We start from the raw sequence: 27,318 nt of genomic DNA on the forward strand, positions 1-27,318 counted from the left end.
CAGAACATGTGGTGCAGACAAATACAGAGTAATTACTGGATAAATCTGTGTCATAGTGTGGAGAGATTATGTTCTTTCTATGCATGTATAAATGTCAATGTGTATTATATACAATGTGCAGGATATGTATTGTCAGTGACTGTGTAAAATGATATGCAAAAAAATAAAACTGTAATAAATTGTAAAAATATATCTTTGATAAACAGAAATAAAATAAAATAAAAGAGCTAAATTAGCCGCCAACACCCAGTCCTAATTTCTATTAGAATGTGACGCATGTGCAACAAAACCCTTGAATGTTTAAATTACAATCCGAGGGAAGATAAAAGATTGCACACATCATTGTCGCCGCAGCATCTGAAAATCAGCTCGGTGACAGCATGAAAGGAGTGTTCACAGCTGAGGCCATAGTGTTGCTGTCACATAGAATTTAGGCTGCGTGATGGACAGATCAGATGGACTGGGCAGATATAAGGAGTGGGAGTAGGATATGACTGGGATGCAGATGAGGCTTGTCAGAGCAGGAGAAGGGGGGTCGCCGAGGCAGGGGAAGAGAGGGAGGGCGGGGGTTCATATCCAGGGAGACCGGGCGAGCAGCAGTATGCAGGTGGTGGCTGGCTGGTGCTCCTCAGCTGGGCCCGCCGCCAGCTTGGCCCCTGGGTGCCCCGCTTTGAATTCAGCCCTTTGTGCTGCCCCGGGGAGGTCAGACAAATTCACGTCTCATCATACAGCGAGATAGCAATGATACAGGGTAATGACTCAGCTGCAATTTCAACCCTGTCGCCTCCGCTGTAAAAAATTTTCATCAAAACAGCTTATCTCATGTGGCGCGATCAGCTAATATTGATTCTTTTTTCTTCGTGGGTGAAAGACATTTTGGTAACACTTTATAATAACCACCATTAATAAAAATGGTAAATTTATAGTTCTTTGACTGAAAGTAAATAGTTATGTGACTGTTAACAAACAATAAAATGCTTCATAAACCATTTATTAAGCAACTGTAAAGCTTTATGAACATCAGTTGCAGATTTATAACGGCCATTCAAATAATGTTTATAGATGAACTACACAGATTTAGGAACTATTTACAAAGTATAAGTACAGTATAAGTATTATAAACACCAGTTGTAACTTAATACAAAAATAAACAGTTGTTTAATAAAGGGTTATAAAGCATTTCATTGTTTGCCAAAAGTCAAATAACCCCTACCTAAAGTTTAATTAACTCTAAATCTACCCTTTATTAATTATGGTTATTATGGTACTGACCTTTAGATGAGCTTATCTGTTTAATATATTTGGTGGTCTGAAAAGAAAAATGTTTTGATCTCTTGAATCATACGTTACACACATATTGTGGGCTCTACGTGTTTGTGTGTACAAGCAGCTTCACGCTAAACGGGTATTGATGATAACCGCGATATTTAAAAACCCCCGAACCCCCGAAAAAGTTTGCTTACCAGTGTGAGAGATTTTTTTTATTGTGTCAAACCGGCTGACTCAACTACATGTTTTTTGAGAGGGGCCAGATTTAAACAAAAAAAATTGAAGTGCCAAGGGGCCGGACTTCTCACATTCCCTATGTCTGATCTGTTAAGCGTGGAATTTAAAAGGAACTCCACACAATATACAGGCCAATATGCTCACCTTTATAACCTTTGTAATTACTTCATAAATACTTTATAATTCACCTTTATAATGACTTTAAGAAGTCATTCAGGTAAATTCCCTTTGCTTAAACGGTCTGGGTTAAAACTTTTTAATGAAATAACGAGAATTTTTGTGCTTGGCAACAGGCATAACTGACAAATGGGCTAATTAACCTAATGATCAAAGGGCCAGAATGAGGTTGTTAAATGGCCACAAGTTGAACGGGTCTACTGTGAAAAAAGAGTTTGTCTGTCGATTATTGCATTACTATCATTATCGCACATTTTTTTGGCCACAATGATGATATAGGGAAAATCTGATATTATAACCCTTGTCTATACACGTGATATTTCATGTAATGTCAAAATCAGTGCCACTTGAATCAATTTGGTGCTGTTGGTTTAACTATTTCACAAATGGATATTTTTTGTATAAATGCATATAAACTTTACAAAAGTGAAGGGTTTAATTAAAAGAATTGGGAAAACAATGTAATTATAGTATATTAATCGTCATTAATAAATGGTAAATTAATAGTCTAATTAATGTCTAATTAATTATTATACCACAATAGAATGCATTATAAACCATTTATCAAGCAATTGATTATTGTAAAGCAGTAAGTGATGTTTATGATACTTTGTATCTAGTTAAAAAATACTGTGTTGTTCATCTAATAACATTTCTTGGTTGGCTATTATAAAGTTGATAAACCTTAACAATTGCTTACTAAATGCTTTATAAAGCCTTGTTAATTGCTTTACTGTTAACAGTGAACATGACTATTAACTAAAGTTTATTCCGTCCATTTATCGATGATGTTATTATAAAGTGTTGTAATGGGGATTTACTGAGCCAGTAAACTGAGATTTCTATCAGAACCAAATGGTGACATCTTAATCACTGATAAACGCAGTCGTACAGTGACTCTGCAGGCACACATACACACGCACGCATGCACAAGCACAAGCACATGCACACACACACACACACACACACACACACACACACACACACACAGCATTTCATGTTTTTTGGAGGTGCGTCAGTGGTCTGGGTGGCGGCCTACTTAGACTCAGTCAGACTAGTGGACATGCTCTAATGAGAAGCAGGAGCAGTGAGGTGGGAGTGGGACTGGCTCTAGGGAAGGGTCACATGGGGTTAACTATCAAAGATGAGTGCAAACCTATCCCTGTGGAAAAGACTCAGAAGAAAACATCACCCTGCACATGCTAAGCTCCCCAAACTGGGAGTTCCTCAGCTTAATTAATCCAAGACACAAACCCCTACACCCCTCCTCGGACGAAACATTTTTGCTTCACTACACAGAGGAGTGAACGCCAGCGCACTTTAATGTCATGGCCGTTTAGCTTGAAGACTATGTTGTCCATTTCTATCAACTCTGATTGTGCCGGATTGGAAACAGGCTGCGATTTAAAGCTTTAAAGTAATTCCGTTATTAGTTGATGATAAGCTCATCACTGGTTTCCCGCCAGTGTAATTTATGGCGCAAAAAGAACTGATGCATATTTGTGTATTTAGATATTTACTGAAAAAATATCTGGAAGAAAGGCTGCAGTGTATATGGTTAACCGCAGAAAACATATGAAAGTACATTTCTAATCGGAGTTGGAAAAGATTTGTGTGGGTACATTGAGAAACACCCAGCAAATTTTGGAAACCACATTGTGATAGACAGTTAAAACCCATAGGAAAATAAAGACAGATGTGGAACTGTGGAATTAAGCTTGTCAGAAACAGCGGAGGCAATGAAGTTGTCTAGACGGCCAATTTTTAGGATGAAAAACTGTCTACTGTACATTAATTCAACACCAATTTGCAAAATCTGTACAGCAAGAATTACGCAGTTATTTAATTTTTTTGACTTAAACGCGATGATTTAAATCACAATCAGTTCTGGCTGTCAGCAGCTGTCGACATAAGGCTGAATGTTTCTTCGCAAAATTTAAATGCTTACAAGCTACTGAGTCAATCTTTATTCCTAAAAGCATTCATCATGGACGCTTACGTCTAAAGCACGTCAAACAAATCTATGAGTTGTTGAAATGTTCATTAGCAGTGCAAATGTTTTTGCAGATTCAGACTTTTGCAACAAATGTGAACAAATACAGCTGTCAACACAATCTGGAGAAACTACTTTTGCATTAACGTGAGAGTGATCCAATTGGCACACACCTACAAAACAACTTCTTTTTTTTTTTTAATGAGGCCGACCGCTGCTTTCTACACTCACAGCTACTAGCTTAATTGATCCTATCTCCCCTGATCGGCTCTTGCTGCAGCCCTCACAATGAGAACCTTTCGTCACAGTAACACATTAGTTTCCCTCCACTTGTCCAGACAAGGATTTCACTAGTAATGGCCCTGTAATGGCCTACGGGTCCTTGGGCATAGGCTGTAAAGGCTATATTATCGAACAGCCACTTCGTGACTGACAATTTGTGTACATCTGTAGAAATTGCCGGGCGGCAACTGGTCTGCTCAATCAGTCAAATTGAACACGAGAATGAAAGTGATGAAAGAGAAAATAAACGCCTTCCAAGGACGTGTCAGAAGGCCAGAATCCGCTCAGCAGACAGGACTCTGTCAGCTCCCACTATCTGGAACATCCAGTTGCCTCGGAGCAACACAAGCTTTCTGTTCAGACACGCAGAATGTTTTTTAAACCTCATTGCATATCAAAGAAATATAACAGGAGGACAGACAATAATCATTAACTCAACTGATTTGTAAGACAGCATAAAAATGGCACAAAATTGCTCAGTAGTTAGATTTTACAACATACTAAATGATCTATAGGTTCTTCTCATTCGTTTATTCTATTAACATCATCGTTTTGAGGCAAGCAGGCCTCCTCCTGCTGAGATCATTAACTGTTTTAGTTTGTTTTCAACCGAGGTTGTGCTGAAATTCAACCTCCCAGACATCTCATATTAATCCAGTCTGATCACGCTGATGCCATTTGCTGGAGGATCTTTGTCGTAAACACTAAAGATGGCTGGCACCTGTCTCTGCAGATACAGCACAGCAGCGGCAACCCCTGTGTACTTTGCATATTTATGTTTTAATTGCATTACAACCCGCATGGTCTATTAATGTTGTTCTGTTCCAATTGCTGGAGTGACACAAATATGCCATGTTCGCCGTCAGCTCTGGTGTGTATCTCTTTGTTCAGGCATGCAGCGTACATGAGAGAGTGGCAAAGGCAGGGACAAATAAGATATTAGCAATGTTTTGCATTGCATCATGTTTATTTTCCACTATTGATTGTGCGTCTTCTCACTTTGAAGCTCACCTCAAGACGTCAGACAGAAACATTTTTTATGGAGCGGTAATGACTTTGAAGATTAATGACTGCTTATCTCCATTGAAGTGGTTTATATCTCCTGCATCATCCCAGACAGTTTGAACACAAACTGTGGACCAGGAGGACGGGATCCAATCTTCCCAAGGCAAGTTGACAAGAAATGTCAAGAAGAGGCATGTATCTTCAAAGGGCACGCCACAGGCAAGGGTTTGTGGGTAGGTTTCTGCTCTGTGCAATGGCAGCTCTCTGTCGGGGCTTGCTGCTTCCACCTGAGCCTCCAGTTCCAAAACACCCGAAGAAGAAAATCAGTCTCCGCTCTGTCAATCTGAAGGTTGACACCACCGCTGCATGGCTTGAAATCCTCTCGTCCTGCTGGGATTCATATAAATAATGAAAACATTTTATCATCATGTATGCCAGGACACCCAGCTCAACAACTTGGGGCAATAGTTTGACATTTTGGCAATTATACTTGTTCACTTTCTTGTCCAGAGTTCAATCAGAAGATTGATACCACTATCATATCAATCCATTAAATATAATGGACCAGCAGCTAGCTTAGCTTAGCATAACGACAGAAAAAAAGGGGAAACAACTAGTTTGGCCATGTCTGAATATTACAAAAATCTGCAGAGTGCCTGAAGTCGGTACTGTTTATCTAGCAACCTAACGGCGACGACAAGATTTAAAGATCAACAGCCCTTGGCCAAGACTTAGACAAACATACTTTGCTGAGCTAAGCTAACTGGCTGGTGGTGGTAGCCCTTTATTTACCATAAAGACACAGAAATAACAAGTGTTATGCCTTTACATCTCCCAGCTGAAGCTATGTGGGCGACCAGACTGTCACCTCTTGCGGTTCAAAGTGGTTTAACAAGACATGACGGGCTGGAGCTAGCTGGTAAGCATGCTAACTTCAGTAGCAATCTCAGCGACACAATACATAGATGACTTAACATCAACACTGTTGTTTCTTCACACTGTTGATCATTTTTAATTTTTGTATGTTTTAAACTAAAATTCAGGCTAAAGGTAACAAAATCTGCCACCGGAGTCTCTGCTGATTGTCTGGCAACCTAACAGTGATGACATGATTTCAAGCTTCACATTGAGTTTATGCTTAGCTATGCTAGCTGGCTGCTAGTGGTAGCCTTTATATTTACAATTAAGATGTAAAAGTGGTATCAATCTTCTCAGAAAATCTCAGAAAGCAAGCAAGCAAGCATATTTTTCCAAAATATCAAACTATTCCTTTAAAAACACCTATTAAATCATACAAGAATCTCTGTCGCATATGGATCAAACGTCACCGGCTGCTATCAAAAGGAGCCTTTTTAATGCAGAAAGCCACATCATGAATTTGGCAACATAAAGTGTTTCATAACAGAGTTTTACTTATGCGAATTTAAGGCTCCTGCTCAGTGGTTAGCGCTCAACGCCATGGAGCTGGTCACGTCTCGCTTGTCAGCAGAGGAAGTCAACAGAGAGCTTTCATTGAGGCGGGCACAGCGAATCTGATGACATGTATGAAGGTGGGGGTGAGGAACATGTGAACTCAGATACTGCCTTACCATCTTGGGAGTCAGCCAGTCAGTGCCCCGAGGAACCCGGAGCTGGAGGACTCAAAGTTTCAGGAGCCTATTCAGACGCACCGCCGCGAAGGTCTGCCTGCACCAAGCAGGAGCTCTGAGAAACCTGAGCCCGGTGCAGAGCCGCACATGCTGATATGCACAGCAGAGAGAAGTGCACCGGCTGGGGTGAGGGCAGGGCTGAGGCTGGGATTAGGCCAGATATAACTCCTTTCAAAAAACACCACAGTACATGGCTGTGTTCTGCTCGGGTGGCTCCACTTAGCTGACTGACTGTAGTGTAATCAATATTTACTCATAACGGCCACACTGGGAGGTCGCGACCTTTGGTGTTCGTGACTGGTTATAATCTTGAGTTAGAGCTCATAATCTGGATCTACTGAAGATGGAAAAAATACTCTCACCGGACAATTACAGCATTCGATGACCATCCCACAGGACAGCAAATATTAGGGGTGTGCATCTTTCCCTTAGAAGACGATCCGATACGCATTCAGATAGATGAGCTTTGATACGATTCAAGGATGATACATTCTTAATACGGGACGATTCTGTTTGGTTGGATTCTGTTCGATATGATGCAATCGGATGCAGCTCTTAACATTTTTGTAAATGCAGTCATCAATTTTTGTCACAAATGAAAATAAACCAGTGCTATAAAAGTTTTTATTACTTTTTAATATTCTGCTTTTTATTGAAGTTTATCAGATATCCTTCATAAAAGACCTGGAAATCACAAGTATTTTTGTTTTGTGACATAAGAAAAAAGGCTTGCTGTATATATATATAAAAACTTAACTTTACACTGTAAAATCTGACAATGATCTTAATTTAAAAAAAGAGTCAAGGACACCAATTTATCTCAGAACGACAAAGTAAAGTAGACTAATAACTTTAAGTTGTTTTTTTTAGCTTGCACAGCGTAAATGTAAATATCTACTTTACATGGTAATTCTTACGTAATTGGTATCCTGACCTTTTAAAAGTAAAGTCAACTTTTAAGATTTATAGTGTACCTTGCCAAATTGCGGCAATTTTTTGGGTGGAAAAAGGGGATTTATATCTGTGTTTTGTTTTTTTACTTTTAAAATGCAAGAACTTTAGATCGCTGAAAATCGTGCTGGCTTCCTCGGTCATGTTGTTCTTGTTTTTCTCACGTAAGCTCAAAGGTACTTGGACTTCCCTGGCATGAAATCACCCAGATCTGCCCATCTGACTGAGCCAGCTAACTTCTGATTTACCACTTGGCTAACTTGAATGAAGATAAAATAATTTAATTGTGCAGCTCTTCTATACTTACCAAATGTTATAAGAGAGAACGTTTAAAGTTATGATAGTGAACCGATTCATTTTGGGGGGTTGTAATGCTCAAAATGAATGTATCCATCGTTATACAGTTGCTTCGTTCACAATGTAAGCTTATGGGAAAACATTTTTTTTGGGCCCCAGTGCGTCACGTGACATTGTAACTACACCATTTGGCCGCTATGAAATTTAGCTTCAAAGTCTGGTGCTCTTCCTGAGACGTCCCAGGTCAACGTGAGAATCTCGCTCTGACCTTTTCTTAAGGTTAAATGTCAGAGCTCAAGGTCAGATGCTGTGAAGAAAAAGCAGCAAAGCTTCAGTCAACTTATTAGTTACTATTGGCGCAGGCCATTGACCGGTTTATAGATCATTTAGATGTGCCCAGGGGATTGCATATCCTTGTATGAACTTGTATCTTTAATGTTAAAACAGTTTTCCAATTCCCAACGGTGAATACGCCCAACAGCAAATAAATGACCGATATATTTTGCTGGTAAAATATCTTGTTACTTCACTCAGTCAAATTCACAATCGGTACAGTCCTGTTCTTGAAGCGTATTTGTCCGTTCAAACTATCGTTATGTTTTCATGCTTGTGTCAAGGCCTTAAAGGTCACGCTGTCTTTATTACACCCAACATTTCATCTCTAAATCCATCTTCATTAAACGCAGAGGAAGGACAATGGCCTTCCTTGCACTTTCAACACTTAACCTCGCCGGGCACAACAATATTGTAAAAGTGCAAATCTCTCTCTGAAATGGCCCCAACGTTAATAATTAAGCCATGACATTTGGGAGGCACACCAAAAAAATCCATATGGTGAAATTTACTAACCTTTTGAAAAGCTAGGCTGTTCGTCCGTGGTTTATTTGGGCCATTTTAGTCCACAGAATAAAACTGTCAGAAACACACAAAGGAAGACTGTCTGCTGTTAACTGGAGGGGAGCATGGGGCTAATCAATGCGCTCCAAATCAAAGCTCTATTAGCTTCATCTCAAGGGGGGTTGGTCAGAAAGACATGACTGACAAATGATATTCATCTGTAACATCATGGATTATAATTGTCATGATGAACTGATCATCATTTTGGTTCTTGCTTTAATGAAAAAGGTCACATCGGGGCAGAGGAGCCGCGACCTCTGTCTTCTGAAAACACTGATTATCAAGTTAGAGCGGGTCACGCAGGAGGTCAGATGTGGCCCAGTGGTCATTAGAAGATCTCTGTGCAATAGCCAGTGTGGCATTCACTAGATTGTGATGTACAGTTTCATAAAGATCGTAAGGAATCACTAAATTGGATCGAGTTTATATAAACAAACAAACTGTATATAACAGACTTCTTTTATAGCTTCCTACCTGAGGGACAGAGGTCAAGCGTTATTTTCAGAGCAAACGTATGTCTTATAAGTTGTTGATGGCCTCCAGAAAGTCTCACTGCAGTCATTAGGGTATATAATAAATAGGGCATACATGACAGGAAATGTGCCAAATAGAGAATTCCTAACAGTTTGGTTAAGCCCTCACCCGCTGTTGACTTTCAGATTTACTGTCCGCGCTCGGCTCCGAGTGTACACTCTAGTGATTTATCAGCCTCACAGGTGAGTTCTGTCGAAACATCCAGGGCTTGAATATACGGCTCAGGGTTCACCATGTCCTGCACCGTATCCCGCATCCAGAGGCCATGTTTGCGAGAGCTGCTGTGAACAGCAACACTGAGGAGACTGCTGTCTCTCCTCTTTAGGTTCATCCAGAGTTACTGTGAATTTAACAAGCTTTCAGATTACACCGATAAAATTTCCTTTTTATATGCAAACATGTTTTCGGAAGAGGAGTAACACACATAAAACGGGATCTTTATTGACACGATTAAATTGCTAAGTAACCTGAACTGCGTTGCGCACTCTCCTCCAACTCTTGTGGTTAACATGATTGCTGCCTTTATCTGCTCCAGTGACAGATTTAATTCTTTGCTCTGTTTGACAAATGCACATCCAATGCTCAGACGAACAGAAGTTTGCTTAGTCAATGCTGGTGTGCTCTGTTTGCCAGAGGGTAACGTAAGTCGAAGACTATCAGATATAAGCAGCTATCAGTTAGCTCTGTATGCAATGAAGTGGAAAACATACTTATAACCAATCAATCACCAAATTATATGAATGAAACTCCAGAATGACCTGTGTATGGGAGCCTGAACTATCCTGTCCTTAGGCTGTGATGATACTAATCGGCGGTATTACACCACTGCATAGCTTGCAGCAGAGACACTGATCATAAAAGCAAAATTACTTTGTGGTCAATTAGAATGTTTGTTTCAACTTTAATTTCTTTGTGGGCCTTGATATTAATCTGTTACTAGAAGTTCTGAATCGAGAACATATCCAGAAACATCCCCCAACTACTTTTATAGGGTTTTTCATGATTTTTAGCCATTAGCATGGCTTGCATGGCCCCAGGGATGAAAGTATTTTGAGAACTATTCAATGGATTTCCATCAGATTTGATACAGATATTCATGGACTATAGCCCTGTTTTTATCAAACAGGAGAGGTTGAAGGAAACAACACATCTCATAACTCGCTTTTTGCTTTTTAAAAAAATATTTTTTTTTTAATTGTGCCTACTGGGGATAGGGAAACTTTAATGCATATATTCTGACAAAGCTAACATATACCTCTGCTGCAAAGAAATATGGTATAATGTAGTATGGTAGTTTTCCAACTGGAGAATTGGCGCGTCCTACTGATTATCTAGATTGAACCAACGAGCGCCGGTAGATGGTAAACAATTTTGCTATTTGCACTTTTTCTTTTGCACATTTTCTCAAAATTTGGTTCAAATTTGCGATACATCTGGATGGAAACCAGGCTCATGAGATTTGGAGATTGTGGTTTGGAGATAAAAAAAAAAAAATCTAGCCAACTATGGGAACAATTGTCATAAAATATACTACACACATTCTTGTTTTTTCCTCAGGATGACTCATCTTAACTTTAGCGATCCCTTCACTTTTTTATAAAGTCACGCTTGGTTTATTTCTGATACATTTTGAAAGATCACAAATGGCATGTGTGGTATTTTTATTATTGATCTGACTGAATGATTATGAGACTAGAAATATTTGGAGTTTTTAGTACCGCATCAGAAAATCTCATGACTCTGATTTGGCAAGAGAAATGCTGAATAGCAAAGTCCAGGGCAAGGAAGGAGAGAGTGCAGTACTTGGATTCCAACATCAAGGGAGAGGCTCCTGGAGGTTAGGAGTGCTGGCTTGTGTTAGACCTTAAGGTCATCATTCCTTCAACTAATGCCCCTGGCATCACCTTCCTCCTTGACTTCAAACACCCTGGCTAAATTCCTAGACTATGTACCAATAAGCATTAATAATGCAGAAAAATGAAAACCAAAACAGATGGGCTCCAATAGTGGTGAGGATTACTGAGCCCTATCCAGGGCTCTATCTGCACCCCTGGGCACTGAGAGGTGAATCCTACACCATCTTTTTCTCAGCACAGGAACGGAGGAGGGAGGTCAAAAAGCAGTTGCAGCATTATGCTTACATGTCCCAGAAATGTCTACAGAGAGGTTCAAATGCTCATTTCTTTCTGCAAAGAAAATGTTGTGAATGTTTATAATCATCCGCTGCAACTTTATAATGGCCGTCAAAATAATGTTTACAAATGAACTCCACAGTATTATGAATTTACTATTCACAAATGATCATAAACATCAGTTGCAACTTTACAATAAACGATTGCTTAATAAATGTCTAATAAATCATTTCATTATTTGTGAACAGGGAAAGTTAATTAACTCTGAATGTTGACTATTACAAAGTGTTATCGTTATATACATATATGGTAACATTTGTTTAACAATATATAAAACGGCAATAATAGTGACAATAGACCAGTTTTACTACATCCACGTTGGACCTGTAGCATGCAAACAGTGCCTCATACTGTGCCAGCAGCTTGTTGTGCTGCTGACTGACACAAAAAAGCAGCACACTGCCGTGAGGACATGCTTGGATGTTTGGCTGTGACCCCTCTTGTTGGTCAAAACCGCAGCATAGTCTCTCATTTGATTATGCACAAGCCCTCAAGGCTCAAAGAATATGTGTCAGACACTGGTTTGAAAGTCTCTCTTAACAATTAACCACACACCATGGAAAATGCCCAACGAAAACACCCAAAAGCTCCCCCCCGTTCCCACTGGGGACCCGCTGTGAACTCCTGTGAACTCTGTGAAATCATGAGAAGAAATCTAGACTGTACTGAAACCACACACGTCTGAGTGTCTTTGGCTCGGCATAGCAACAATTAATTGGGCTTGGTTTGTTAAAATAAAAAAATGTAATATTGCTGTTGTTGAGAAATGACAACTAGGAATGCCAATTACAAGTACAGTAAATCCAAAACAATGGCTATGTCAAAATAAAAGTGCCACATGGTTGGAATGAGTCACTCCCCGACTGATTTAGTGTAATGAAGTGATGGTGGGACATGCAGCCTCGTTGCTTCAGCTACTGTCTTTGGTCACGCTGGGCTTTTATAAGGCAGCTGGTGAGAATCTTGCTTTAAATTACCCCCAATAACAAATCAGGCTCCATATGTTTTCCATGGGCTGGGCAAGAGAAGCTCACGGTTACAAGGGAAAATGAATCACAAACCTCCAATTGTGTCTCAGGTGGAAAATTTCAGGATTTTGGTTATCTAATGAAAATATTGTCACTGGGCTCATTTCCTATGTGGTGCCAGAACGGCAGAAGAGTAAATGTGTGAACAGTTTACTGAAGGCCGACTCTTAACTCTCCGTGAGTTTGTGTGTGCGTGTGTCCACAGCTCGGGTTTCAGCGCGACTGTTTTCATATCGAGGCCGCGCTTACCTCAACCTCAAAGTGTCTTCTTTGGCCGATTCACGTCCAAGTGCCACAGAACAAGCAGTGACACAGGTTGTATTCACTCACTGCCTCTTACTGTTTGGCAGACTGGGGGTTGAGCTGACGAAAGTGGAGACAGGAGGTAAGAAAAAAAAAGCAGGAAGGGCACAGGGAACGTAAAATGCAGAGGCAGAAATAGTCAATAAAATGCATCCTGGGCAAGCCGAAGTTCTGCTTTAACCCTTTCTACTCCCTCTGTCAAGTAATTTCCTACAGTGTTATTCAGTTAAGGTGTATGTGAATCCTCTTGGCAGGCAGAATAACCATGATTACCTAAATGTCCACGAGTCATCAGTGAGGATATGTGGTGAAAGCCAAGTAATTTAATTTCATCATTATTTTTCATCATTATGGAACGAGACATATGTGAATTACTGTTAACCCTTTCAGCGTCAGAAGTTATACATTTTAAACTTTCGGTACAGAAATGGTTCATAAGCGGCAAAACTGATCTGTTTGATTGTGAGTGTGATTTAACCTGTGTTACCTGACTTGATGATCTGCCACCTAACCGTGAGGAAATCATATCTCAGCCCCGATCTTTTTTTAATCTTCGACAATTACATTGTTCATAGGGACTGCTTGGCTGCAGTCTCGCAATAGCGTTTCTTATTGTGGCACGTGTCCTTAGTCCTATGGCTCTAACAATTACATGATCGTGTAATTTTTAAAGAGCAGTCGTTACAAAGTTATTGTAGCAAAATGATCATGTGGGAGAATTTATGGTTTCTGAGGGTTTACTCTCACATTTCCACCACAGTGTCAGCAGCACCGCGTAAGCTCACCTGGCCTGCCCTGAAAAGGGAGAGGTTCAAACGTATTGTACTGTGTATTCCATGCAAACACAATGTGTGCTTGGCAGCCCCATCCATGTTTACTGTAAATGGAAGCCTTTGTCAAGTCTGTTTACTCAGTCTCTCACAATTTAATCAACATACATACTAGAAACCTGACGCAAACCTGTTCATTATTCACATGAGTCTGGCTACATGAACATGCAGGAAAGGCAGACAGGCAGACAGACAGACAGACAGACAGTGTTTCCTGTTCGACTCGATAATGTTTTCTGCAGTTATGGAGGGATAGAAACGACAAACTCCTTTTTTTAGGTCAGCTGGCTTTCATCCATTTCGCACTGATTTGCATACTCGAACAATTTCATCCAATCAGGTTCCAGACTAAGATGACGTCACTGTGCGGTGTTTCCGGGGACGTTGGCCCACTGGTGTGACAAGTGAAGACAAATGGCAGTGTAACCTTGCCAACAAGTCCAACACCTGGCTGTCAGATTGAAGACTTGATAGTAGAGATATATATACACACCACACGGCGCTCACGCACTAAATCCTCACAGATTTGACAATTTCATGTCCTCCCTCTACTCTGAAATAGCAGCCAAGATTATTAAACCCTGTCAAAAGTATGAGTCTGAATATATTGAGTCCTAGTAGCACAGAAAATCATAAATGTACTGTTTATCTGTCTGGTCACATGACTACTCAGACAGTGGGTGTAAGCTTGCCTGGCCACATTGAGGAGCTGTCAGAGAGATGAAGGAGCACCCAGATGGCACTTCCAAGCAACCGCCCGACAAGCCCTGAGGTTGTAGGTGGGGTTCGCTCTCTAGTCTTGCAGCTGGATTGGTATGTCACCTGAACTCTTCTCCGACCTCACCCTCACTACACTTATGTTTCTGCCTCAACGTCGTTGTAAACACAATGCTTGCAGTGTTTGGTGACGTGATGCTCGGGGCCCAAAATACTTTTTTTTCCCATTTGCTTACATTGCGAAAGAATCTGTTGTACATTTTTCCAAGCTTTACAACCCCCATGAAATGATTCATTTCACTACCAGAATTCGATCCATTTGGTCCAATAACATTTGTAAAGTGTAGAAGAGCTGCATGATTAAATCACTGTAGTCCAATTCTAATTAGCTATGAGTGTATAAGTCTCTGGTGAGCACTCCTATGCAGAAGATCTTGGTTTTTATACTCATTATATCTATATTATAGAATGGCAGAGACCCTCAGAAGAGACATTATTTCAGAAAAAAAAATATATGTACAGGACTTTTTTTGAATTGTGCCATGAATTACACATATGATGTTTGTCAATTACAAGTTCAGAAAGTCACAGTTGGTCATGAAACCATTGGAGTTGGCCCAATGAGACACTGAATACATAACCTAGACCGCAATAGCACAAATGCGTCTTGACATTGGCACGAATTACAGTGGATAAACGCAGTATTGGGAGCATTTGCCGACGTCTTGTCAACGTCTTCCCAATTAGCAAACGCTCCCCATGCTATACCTTCCAACATACAGTAACTTCTATCCGTCGGGCCACTGTCTGCAAAGCGCATGTGTGCTATCTGGGGAAAGGCTACACATCACTCACTGAAGCCTTGTAGAACTCTCTCTTCATCGTGCCTAGCTGGGTTGTGATTTTTGACCTCATGTAATACTTTTTCTGCGCTAAGGTGACAGCCATGTTGTTGTTGTATGTGACCAATACTATGCGAGACGAGAGATGTAGTTCACTGAGTGTTGTCACCCAAAATTAAATGGTACTTTACCATCTTCATGACTTTCTAGACTTTCATTATCTTTAAAATTGATTTCATATGTATGCGCAACTTAAATATTTGTCTCTCACCATTAAACGCCGTAGTTTTCCGAAACAAGGTTCCACAGATGATGTTTACCATGTTTACCATCTCAGTTTGGCATATTAACATTTGCACTGAACATAATGCTGTGTTCCAGGTGCACAGTGCCAAATGTAAACAGAAAACTTGGCTGACCAGAACAAATAGATGTCTCCTTGGCAAGTGCACACATCATTATAGCCTAGGTTTTATTATACAGCACTTTTATACTTGGAAATGTATCAAAGCTAGCCTGACACAAACACTGTCATCTACAGATACATCAAATCCCTTTCTCAGATTTGCTGCCATCGGTATGTGAGTTTACAAGTGGGAATTATCGCGTTAATTATGGCGTTCCATTGTACTTTTTCAGGTAGGTCACCAATTTTGGAGTTCCGAAGTTGTCAGTAACGCTTTAGAAGAGTAGAGCTAATGGCTAGCATTGCTAAAAAATTCCAAGTGTGATGGGGGAAGAAGACTTGTCAAAGGGTTGTTCATTGATGCAGCTGAATGTCACCATGTGAATGATCACTGAATGGCATTTATTTAATGTTACCAGGAGAAAGACATTGTTTATTCATCAAACCAGTCAACTTTGGTCAATTAGCAACTTTAACATTTTGAGAATGCACATATGACAATGACAACAAAAAGTTTATGGTTCTGTACGAAATAAATAGCAACATCGCTCATTTACAGCTTGGCTGAAGAAAAAAACGAAACAAAAAGGGTTAATCTTCATATTAAAAAGGCATACAGATGAGTTGTGATAACTCATAAACTCACTAATTGCTCAACAAAAAAAAAATGCTCTCCTTTTTAAATAAAGCTTTTCAGTTTTAATATGCACCTTCAAGAGCCTGTTATAGTTAAATAAATAGAATGCTTTCCATTTTTAACATGCACATCCAATTTGCCTGGGGAGAGTATTTACACTTCACTGATCCTACCTGTCCGACAAAGTCTCCACTTTTTTCTCCTCTAAACAATTCTTTCTCACCACAAACTCTCATACATACACAAATGTACAGTCACTCTTGCAGACATGCTGCACCTATTTACTATTAACACAATATCTAAACCTATTGAAAGTGATCAAAATGCTAACGGTGAACATGGAAATCCATGTAGTGTAAAGAAGAAACAGTCCAAACACCACATCTTAACCGGGGGGGGGGGGAGGCTTACAAAAAGTTTTAGTTTACAATTGATCATGCACTGTATAAATTCACTGTGTTATTTGGTTTGAGAGTGTGTAATAAGTGGCTTCAATATCTACTTGCTTTCTTTAAGTAAACAAAGAAAAGAGTAATATCTCCTGTGACAGATAAGCAATCCTACCGAATAATCTCTAACAATATTTAAGTCTTTTTCCCCAGGAATCTTCACTGTCCTACTAAAAGTGGTTTCACTATCTTTGAGTAAGCTTCAGCACATAACCAGGAGCCGTTTCTTCTTCTTTCGTGTCCGTGTTGGTGTAGAAACTCCCGGCCATCGCGCTTCAGGTTGAGATGGGCAGTTTATTCTGTGCTGACGTTTTTTTCACAATCTTCTCTTTCATGACGCAAAGTAAGAGTTCTGCATGGAGTAGAGGCGGTCGATGGGGTTCCCCACGCGGGCCTGCATGGAGTTGACTTCCGACGATGCCATGAAGCAGTCACTGAGGCTGGTTAAGGACGTGTCGCTGTCTATGTCATGGAATGCGGAATCATTACCTGCGGAGAGACGATAACGGAGAAAAGCGGTCAGGATTTGGTGGCAGAGGCGTCATTCAAAAAAGCACACCCCGCTCTGAAATCAATGCAATCTTATACTTGAGATTTATGGCAGCGTTGGGAAATTATAATTACTAATAGTCACTTTGAGAAATTGCTGTTGTGTGTCATCACAACTGGGAGAAGTGTTTTGTTGGTTATCATCAAAGCTCACTTTTTGCTGCCCTCGCTGGGACAATTGCGGTCTGTGAGGGAGCATGTAAACAAGGGGCATCCTCCTAAAAGATCTGGTTAATAGCAACTGTTTCCGCCTTTCATAAAGCCTCAACATGTTATTTCTCTGGAGGGAATAGTTAACTTTATTACACTCTGGATCTTAATGATAGTGTTGCACAAAATGGGGACAGTGATTTGAGACACATCTTTTAATGCCTTGCCAATATTGTTCTTTTCCCCAAACCAAAGGAGAGTGATGAGACTGGGGATTTGGGTTCTTACTACCGAGAAGAACTAAATGGAGGCAAATTATAAGGAAGTTATGAACTTCGGGAAATGGTCCCTCTGGGGCTTGTTGAGGACATCACTTAGAAATGTGTTATTCCAGATACATCCTGTGGACCAACACTTGATTGACTGATTCTTTTCCCCCCTCTTTTCTCCTTGTTTGCATTTTAATTCTGCGCTGTATCGCGCGGAAATCAGAGACTTGGTGTTTTCTCACTCTGATTCATGACCTCACACAGCCCTCAATCACCGCTTGGACTGCACTTTATCTCCACACTGACCACATGTTTTTACCACCATTGGAAAACATCATCAGTAACAAGACATGTCTCAGAACTGGAGGCGGGGAGTTAAAACCATATTAAACAGATTTGAAAATGGACTTCAAACCCCAGTCGTTTATGAGCGTGCTCGTGTTATCTCATGTGGGAGGAGAAGCTGCTCATACGGCTTAAACCAGACGAGTGCGGCCTGAACACACGTCCCACACTGGAGAGCTATGAGGTTGATCAAGGGACAGGCGTGTGTGTGTGTGTGTGTGTGTGTGTGTGTGTGTGTGTTTTAGGGCAGGAGTGGGTGTTTTTGGTGGATGCTCACCATATGGGTTCATGTGGTCCCCGGGCATCTGTGGGGGGGTGAGCCCCTGTTGGAACGGGTCCGTGCTGTAACCGTTCTGATCCATGGCGACCAGCTGCTGCTGCGGCGGGGCCAGCGGTGTGAAGGAGTTCATCATCCCCTCCATCCGATTGGACATCACCTCTGCAGGGCAAAGAGAAGCAAATGGGGAAAATTGTTAGAGAAAATATAGAGAATAGCTCAGGATGAGTGTGCAGAAGTAAGGAAGTCAAAGTGAATGCAGCCACACACAATGAGCGCGCACAGAAACGTGGACTAAAGAAGGAAAAACCCTGATTTCCTCCAAGTTCTTCCCCCCATTCATGCCTGGTCACATTAGAGCTTCACAATCTCATCAACATCTGACTTTGCACTTTTCTTAGACTCCCAGAGCACCAAATATAATACTGATATAAAAAAAAAAAAAGAAGAAGAAAAAAAGGGGAGCCTGGTTTTTGTTACACAGCTCCAAATACCTGGGTCGCCTGCCTGTATCTGTTAGCATTTGCATGGAAACCTTACAGTAGTCCTCTCTGCGGCTTCCCCTCACAAACACTGCTCTTAGCTAACCGACTTGTGAGGTCACAAATCTCTTGTGGCTTCATCGCTGCCGCCCATCCCCCCCCTCACTTTCCTTTGCAGTGGCTTTGCAGAATGACGTCGGAATATCTGTCGTGCTTTTGTTGTGTGGGTTCTTGTTTACACAGAGACATATTTGTAATCTGTTATTCGATGCAATTATTGAAGACCTGGACTATTTTCTCACAACGCATTTGACTGTACTGTAGCATAAAGCAGAGAAGAGAGGAGGATCAGATGTTCTGATTCAGTGTTTTCTATGATAAAATATGCTCATCGTGACTACCATATTGAAGCCTCGAATTTTGCATTATGGCCATCATCAGCAGCAGGGACATCAATAATGGACCGAGTTCTCCAGCACGCCATCTATTGGTATCCTCCAGTAACACGACAACTATGTGAGCAACGATGTGAACAACTATGTTCACGGCGCAGCCGGTTTTCTCCAACAACATGATGTTGAAGTAAAGCCTAAGAACCCGAACACTGAAGTCGCGACCTGTCATTCACAACTTAGCCAAGCCCAAAGCATAGCCTGAAGTGATTATTGTCTAATTTACTGTTAGTTTCTTTTTTTTTTATCGTTTATATTGTTCTTACTGTTTTAATCTTCCTCTTGTTATTTTTTGTTTTTTAATGATGCTTATCACTGTTTTGCTATCCCCTTTGCTGCTGTAACAATGCAAATTTCCCCGTTGTGGGACCAATAAAGGATTATTTTAACTTAATTTACAAAATTAACACCTTGCTGTATTGAAGACAACTTGAAACTTGAGACCATGAACTCATTAGGAAGCTGTTTACTGAGGTAATAAATCGAGTGAGAAGTAGGGCCATTTTCTCATAAGCTTCCATACAATCAGACCTCTTTTAAAACCAGTGGGGTTGCCCCCTGCTGGCACTTCAGCATTGGTTTCACTTTTCAGACCCTGCAGCTCAGTAAATATTTTATAGAGTAGAGCTTGATGTCAACATTTGAAACAATGAGTTGCTATGATTTAAAAAAAAAACCCTCAAAGATCTCTTGCAGACTTGTTTTTACGACATAAAAGTCATAAAAGATCAATTCTATATTATGTTTCTGTTTTTTTTTTAAACACAAAGTTTCATTACTTCAGTAAGAATTCTTTAAATAATGTCTCAGTGTCTCAGTCTCAATGAACATTCTGAATGCACATTGTTGTGTAAAATCATGCTATTTGCAAGTTTGAGTAACTGATTCAAGTTGATGTAATATGAATGTAAAAAAAAAAAAAAGCCTCTGGTGGCAAAATCTAAATAAAAGTAACAATCAGCGAACATATTTTTAATGAAAGGGAGCTTGAAAATGTTTGAAAATGTGAATATACACTGCAACTATTCAAAACTTCCCCAGAGAACGAGCTTCGAGACAATGCGCTTCCATTGTGCGTGCAGTATCGTACCTTGGCCCAGTCTCTGAGAATTCTGTTGTTCTTGTTGTTGCTGCTGTCTTCTTGCCAACTTCTTCATCTGAAACGAAGGAGTCAGAGTCGTGAGGAACCCCCAAAACTAACATGCGCTCTTTAATCTAAAAAGGATGCTCCTCGCTGTTCACCCTCGAATGAACCGCACAAAGTGTGCATGTGAGTGCACTTCATTGTCTAGTATCAAAGGTTTTCACAAGATAATGATCAGAAAAGAGGAGGGTGTAGACATTTAATGCAAGAGCGAGCTAGATTTGCAACTCCTTTGGCTTTTTTTTTTTTTTTCTTCTTTTTAAACATTTGTGAAAGGAATGCAGTGATAAGTTTAACACACATAGTTGTGGTGATTTATTAGCTGGACTCTGAGATGGAACAAGGCTGTTGTTAGCGGACACTAAACCTAATCCATCCTGTGTTAGCCGCTCTCACCTTAGCTCTCTGGTTCTGAAACCACACCTGCACCACCCGAACACTGAGTCCCGTCTCTGCGGCCAGCGTCTCTCTCACCTGAAACCATCGAGACAAAAGATTTCAGGCATCGCACGGGGAAACTTCGCAGCACACTGAAATACTTTGCCTCCTGAACAGATCTTCCACATTTTCCAAACGGCACACTGCCTCTTTGATTTTACTGAACGTTGAATAAATGCAGTGGTCTTTTTGGACCTCTTGGTTATTGCCTCTTCAAAGCCTTGGCGCGGGTGCAGCGCCGGCAGTTTTCCTATCTCAGTATGACATTTGGTGCAGGCGGACTGCGTTACACCAGCCTGCCTCAGTTAACACAGAACAGAATGCTGCTCGCCACTTCAAAGCTCCGCTCTGAGGTGGGGGAGATTTTTTTAATTTGAGAATTTTATTTGTAAAACTACTGTAGGGCTCGTGGTCGGCATCTAAATATCCATTACTTCACATGCCAGACCAGGGAAAATAACAAAGGGTTAGTTTTTCCTCTCTTTATTTAAGCTTTCTCTTACCTTTCTGCAGGGTTTTGAGGACACCTCAAAGGAGGCCTTGAAGGCCCGTCTCTGTTGAGTGGTCAGAATGGTTCGTGGTCTTTTGGGCCTCCTGGGATCCTTCCCATCATCCCCCTTCCCCTGGCCTCCTATTCCTTTCTCCGGCTTGATGTCCAACTCCTCATCGTCACTTTTCTCTGCAGAAAGAGTCATTTCTCTTTATCGTCAGCACGAGCTTGAACTGACTACACCCTTTTAGTCAGTGACAGTCTGCTGATAAATATATTTTCGTTCTTCCCTGTTCCGAGAGATTCACACACCACAAGTGCATAATCAAAGGAGACACATGTGTTTTTGATACTTTGTTATCGATTTATTACAAAAGGAAAAGGCCACATGTACGATTAGACTTACAGAAGTCTATGGCTGCTCTTGGAGAGCACAGTGAAATATGCACATTTGTCACTGAACTGGACACTGCGTCACTTGTAAGTTATTGCACTCAGCTTTGTCTGATTTACACTAAATCAATCTCTGATAAGAATACTACATCCAGTGCAACATGAAAAAGGAAACACGAGTACATATGGGAAATGCATCTCACATGACACAGCAAGAAAGTCCAACTTTTAGCTCCGTTTCAGAGCTTATTTTAATGACAACTTTCATATGGATTGCTCGATTTTTACTGTCAGCAGCAGGATATTACAGTTCTGGGTAGTAAAATCGGTGTAATTTTTATGCTTCTATCCTTCACCGTGCCATTAAAACAAAATAATAACTTGGTTTTATTAGATTTCAGTTATTAAGAAAATGCCTGTTAGTTTATTTTTTTTGCATTAAAGTCAGCTTGCTGTTTGCTGCTATTACACATGATAACGACATACTCAATACTCTCAGAAGGAGAAAAAAAAAAAAATCATTGCTTAAAGGAACAGTTTGGCCAAAAATGTTAATTGATTCATTATCTTCTCACCCCCGTGCTGATGGGAAATCAGGTGACGTTTCGTAATCTTAGAAAACATTTCTGGAGCTTCACAGCAAAGAAGTGTCGCAGCATTCTCCGCAACAACTGAAGTAGCTGGGGAATCCTTTTCTTATGTAAAAAAAAACACCAAACATAAAGTCCATACGGCTCATCCGACGTAATCCAAATCACCAGAAGCCTCGAGATCCTATATCAATTTGAAAAGTCTTCATTTACACCATCAACATTGGGTGCTGACACTTTGCAGCTACAGAGAAAATTTTGGTTTGAAAAGTGTCGTAAATAATGTCTTGCCGAATCAATTTGGAAACTTGGGGCTTGTCAAGACTCGTACTACTCAGGATGAGCTGTATGAAGCCATTTCATTGTTTGGAAAAATGCTGCTATGCCTTTTTGCTGCGAAGTTTAAGAAACTTTTTGTGGGCCATGAAACTTCATCTAGGCTTTAATTGGCGTGGGAGTGAGCAGATAATGATCACATTTTTCATTTTTGGGCGAACTGTTCCTTTAAGAGTTATTCTAACACAATGAAAGCAGCATCATCAAAGTTTATTTTTCTTATTTGTAAGAATGACAAATTCATATTCACTTTTGCTTCTGATTAGAAAATAGTTTAACCTGCGTTTTTTAGCGGAATAACCTTGACATGACAGATGAAATATATGAAATATGATCCTGAATTCAACGTTAGCACTGGAGAAATTCTCTAATGACTTGCGCATTGCAGTTTCACCTGCCATGAAAAGCCCACAAAGCTATGTAAACACAACATGAAAAATAAATCAATGAATACAAAACATCCATTATTCTTCTATGTGAGTCTGAAGACACGAGTTTCCAAATCTAAACCAGCCGCGGTGTTAATGAATCCTGATGATCTTGGGCTGGAGAAGATGGCTCAGTGTCTCCTGTTATCTGATAAGCATCTGCATTTCTCCACCATGAAATCCTACATTTCATCTTCCGCATGCTGAGGTTAACCTCTGTTCATGTCAACATTTTCTCCATCTTGAAACTGGGAGACGTGCACAAAAGGCCTGCCTGCGCGATACGCTGGGACACAGGCGAACGAGGAAGACGCTGAGCAAATATTCCCACAAGTTGACAAAAGTTGACACAGGCACAGATGTATTTGACAAATTCCCCGCTTTTGTGCATGTCTAAATGTGAGCCAGATGGTAGTGAACAGTGAGGCTTGGCGAGATGCCTCATTGTGTGTGGAGGCTATAGGCGAGGAACACTAGAGCTGATAAGAGTGGAGGAGCAGGCTTTCTGCAGAAAGGCCCCAAATCCCTCTGTCACTCACCATGATACAGTGATTTAATTCTTTCCAGCACCAGACCCTGCCCACGCATGGGGAGCCATTAATACAGGGTGGCTTGGCTTCGTCCTGTTTCCACTTCCTACTGTATCATAAACCTACGCCCCCTGCTTGAATTAGAACGTCATCAGCCATTGAAAGGCTGCAGATGGAGCCATGTTAGAAGTTTTACTGCCTGGGCTGCATGCAAGATCTCTGAAAAATATCAGATGTTCCAGCAAATGATCCGGCAGCTAGTTTTAAGGACAAATAATTATTTTGTTCTTATAGTTCTACCGTAGTGCTACAACAAGTTAGATTTAGTTTAGATGTGCGATGGTGTCCCACCTGCTAACATTTAGCAGCTGTTTTAACACAGTATTTCAACTGGATTCACCATCTACAACAAACATTAGCCAATGGGGGCTTTTTGTTGTCTTTAGAAACATTTTGCCGGACTCCCTTAAGAAATCACTCAAGTTGTGAGTTGTTGAGTCATGAGAGACTTTCTAAACAATTTGAAATGATATCTCTGACAAATTCTCAATCATCTGCGCCTTCTTGAGAATTCTGCAAATGTTATACACATGAATATTATACTGTGTCTGATTAGAGCCGTGTGATCGGATCACTCAGGACGGAGGTTAATACGAAGTCTGAAAAGGGCCTATGCTGGCCGTCCATGTGATGGAGCAGAGCATACAGAATACAACACCCTGGTGCCATGTGATGATAGCACCACGGTGTTGTTCTCACTCGTGTGTGAGAGGGTGCAGAGGGCTCACCTGAGTCTGAGTCATCCGGGCTAACCGAGCTGAGTAAATCTTTCTCCCTCTCGTAGTCGATCTTGCACAGCAGCTGGCCCTCCTTCAGGACAAACTCGTCGCCCTTCCTCAGCTGCCGGTCGCACACGCAGCAGCAGAAGCAGTTCAGGTGGTAGACGCACTCCAGAGCACGCATCACGAACTCCGTGGGGGCGATTTTCTCCATGCAGCCACTGCACTTGGTTGCAAACAACCTACGGAAAAAAAAAGAAAAAACAGATGATTGTAGATGAGCTGACAGCAGAGAACGTTCTGTGTAGGACTGTGTTGCTGTTCAGCAAAAATGATATGCTCTCACTTTAAACACAAGAATGTCATTTTTATTATGGAGTCTTCATTGCTAACCAACAACCATTGCTGATTAAAATCCAAGGATTCAGAAATGTTTACAGACGAGGTCATGATGTAAAGCTTATGTCACGTAGTGTTTAATCCTGTATGCAGACTTTCCTCCTCACTCTCTGACTCTCTCGTGGAAGTTTAAATGACAGGTGACCGAAAGAAACGCAGTGTTAGCCGGATAAAATTACTTTTTTGGGATTAAGTGCACAACTCAGTGAAACATACAGCAAAAGACTAATATCACATATTCTGTCTTTAAGTGCTTTTCTTTGGCTTTGTTCAGTCCCCTCTGGAGTCGCCCATCGAGGCTTTTTGATTAAGAGTCCAGTTGGCTCGCTGGTCCTGTGGGCAGCCAGGGAGGTGACTCCTTTGGCAGCAGCTCATCTGTTAAAATTTCTAGGGTGGGCCCGGCCCCGCGTCACTCCAAGTGAGCTCACTCATGGGCACACAAATCTGAAAAAGAGGCTGGATCCTGTTCTAGTGCGGTGCTCACCAAACCCTGACGATCCCAATCAAACCATCGCTGACATTTCTTTCATAACCCTGATACTCTATATGCATCAGATATCAGAGGCCATGATTCATTGCTGACTACTGGGCTGGCCTCTGGTCTGTTCATATTTCATCTTACTGTCTAATATCACGTCTCTATGGCGCAACACTGCCTCTATCACCATTTCCTAGACAACGCCTCCATCTTCTTTTATATCCTTTCAGGAAGATGTTTGCATTGTTTTATTGGTGACTGAGAGGCATTTAATTCGTTCTCTGTTGTACAGAAGAAGCCACATTAAATGGAGCAAGAAGGCAGGGAGTGTGGTTGATCTTGTCCAGCCGTAAAGCTGGATTTATTAGTGGCCTCTTTGTTTGCCCTGGTCTGGAAGACAGCTGGCAGCCGCCTATCTATTTGTGGTGAACATCTATTTCATTGTGCAAGGCAGCAAGAGGAGCGTTTGACATCATCGGCTGGTTCGGGACAGGGATGAGCGATAGTGATGAATATAATGTGTAAATATGAGCGGAGGGAAAGCAAAGGATGGTTTTGTTATGGTAATGTTGTTATAGGTGCTGATTGAGTACTGATATGGTGTGTCTGTGTGTGTGTGTGCGTGTCTGTGTTCACACGTGTATGAGCAGCTGTATGCACGCTGGAAACAGGACGGTGTGCTTTTTTTTTTTATTTTTTTTTTTTTTGTCGTCTACGCAGCTTTCTAAAATAATTGCTCCACATCTGCTCATCAGATTAAAATCACAGGGGCAGAATTTCATGTCATCATAATGACGTCACAGCAGGCGATTATTAGGTTATTGCGCCGGTTTTCATCCATTATGATCGAAATCACCCACCTGTACCTGGCACAGAACACCGTCAGTTAGAGTGTCTTACTTTTTCTTTTCAACCATCACGCAGCAGCAAAACAACAGAGATATCAGAAACTGGCACTCACAGGGTTCATGAAATCCTTTAATCTTTCATTTATTACAATAAGTTAAGAAGATTATTATTCAGCTATGGAAAAACCTCCAGGATAATCCCATGAAAAAGAAAATGTTGGCATGTTTCTCAAACAAGCGGGGTTCTAGTTTAAGTGACCTGCCAGCCTGGATCTGTCTTCTAAACAAACCTCCAAGTTTGGACACTAAAAAACAAAAAAGGCAAGGACAACATGACTAAGGAAAAAAAGAATTAAAAAGAAATCATAGAAATTTAAAAAAAAAAGAAAAGAAGGAAATCTTACATTGACACACTCCAGCACAGATAAACTGAATATTGAGGGACTTGATTCGAGATTTTAGAGGGATTAACGTGTTACATGCTGGGATCAGGGAATAGAGGTGATGAATCTGTCAAGACGAGTTCCCAGCTCTAACTCTAATGTTTAGCTAATGATTGCCGGCTTAGGCTTAGAAAGAAAGCGAAAAGTTGAGGAAATGACTTGTTAGCGCGGTTTTGATACGTCCGCGACTCCGCATTCACCTACGACCGCTCTCTCAAATCTTCTCATCTAGATGAAAACATTCTCATTCAGCCCTCTTTCCTTTCTTCTTTCTTCCTCGCCGAGTCTAATCTTGTAAGCCATTATTTTTCTATTTCCCCTCTCTGTCACTTTGCATTATTTTTGCTGCTGTAATTCCTATTCGTCCCTTCTGGAATCTTCCTGTCCTGCTTTGTCCTCGGTTCTAATCCGGACTTTCTGCCTGTTTTCAGTCCCCGGTCCCCATTCTCAGCGGGGCTCAGATGGAATAGCCATGCATGACGCCCCTTCTATGGCAACCACACCTCCACAGGAAGGCAACGGCGACTTTTCGGATGGGCAGAGAAGGCCTTTGAGAAGCTGGCAGCAGAAGTAAATCCTTCTCTAAGGAACAAGGAGAATTAGCAGGGAGCAGTGGACTAGGGATTTAACCCTACCCCTCTCCTTTGAAAGGCACAGTCAGTCCCACTCCTGCGGCTAGCCACAATCAAACAGAGGAGGAGTGGGGAGGTGGCAGTGGGGAGAGGAGAACACAAACTCCCTGAATGACACAAGCAGTGGATTGTGGAGGAGCCTAATCCCACTTTAATACCTTTCCAAGTTCA

At 41.1% G+C, this 27,318-nt stretch overlaps 1 protein-coding gene and 1 long non-coding RNA gene across 4 annotated transcripts in view; one reads left to right on the forward strand and one right to left on the reverse strand.

Moving 5' to 3' along the window:
* The first annotated feature begins 5,749 nt into the window (after positions 1–5,749).
* Positions 5,750–14,240, forward strand: LOC115582362 (uncharacterized). Its single transcript, XR_003984160.1, has 2 exons — positions 5,750–5,882; positions 13,985–14,240. It is a non-coding gene; the product is annotated as an uncharacterized LOC115582362 (long non-coding RNA).
* Positions 14,241–15,990: 1,750 nt separating this feature from the next.
* Positions 15,991–27,318, reverse strand: part of lmx1bb (LIM homeobox transcription factor 1, beta b) — a 54,768-nt gene continuing 43,440 nt past the window's right edge. For all 3 annotated transcript variants that reach the window (XM_030415880.1, XM_030415878.1, XM_030415879.1), the window contains 6 exons: positions 24,357–24,589; positions 21,305–21,480; positions 20,760–20,837; positions 20,310–20,376; positions 18,286–18,447; positions 15,991–17,184 (listed from right to left, as the gene is read on the reverse strand). In XM_030415880.1, the coding sequence (XP_030271740.1) occupies positions 17,027–17,184; positions 18,286–18,447; positions 20,310–20,376; positions 20,760–20,837; positions 21,305–21,480; positions 24,357–24,589 (874 nt within the window). In that variant the 3' untranslated portion in view covers positions 15,991–17,026. The remainder of the gene's footprint in view (positions 17,185–18,285; positions 18,448–20,309; positions 20,377–20,759; positions 20,838–21,304; positions 21,481–24,356; positions 24,590–27,318) is intronic.

This window comes from Sparus aurata, chromosome 5, assembly GCF_900880675.1.
Source record: "Sparus aurata chromosome 5, fSpaAur1.1, whole genome shotgun sequence".
NCBI lineage: Eukaryota > Metazoa > Chordata > Actinopteri > Spariformes > Sparidae > Sparus > Sparus aurata.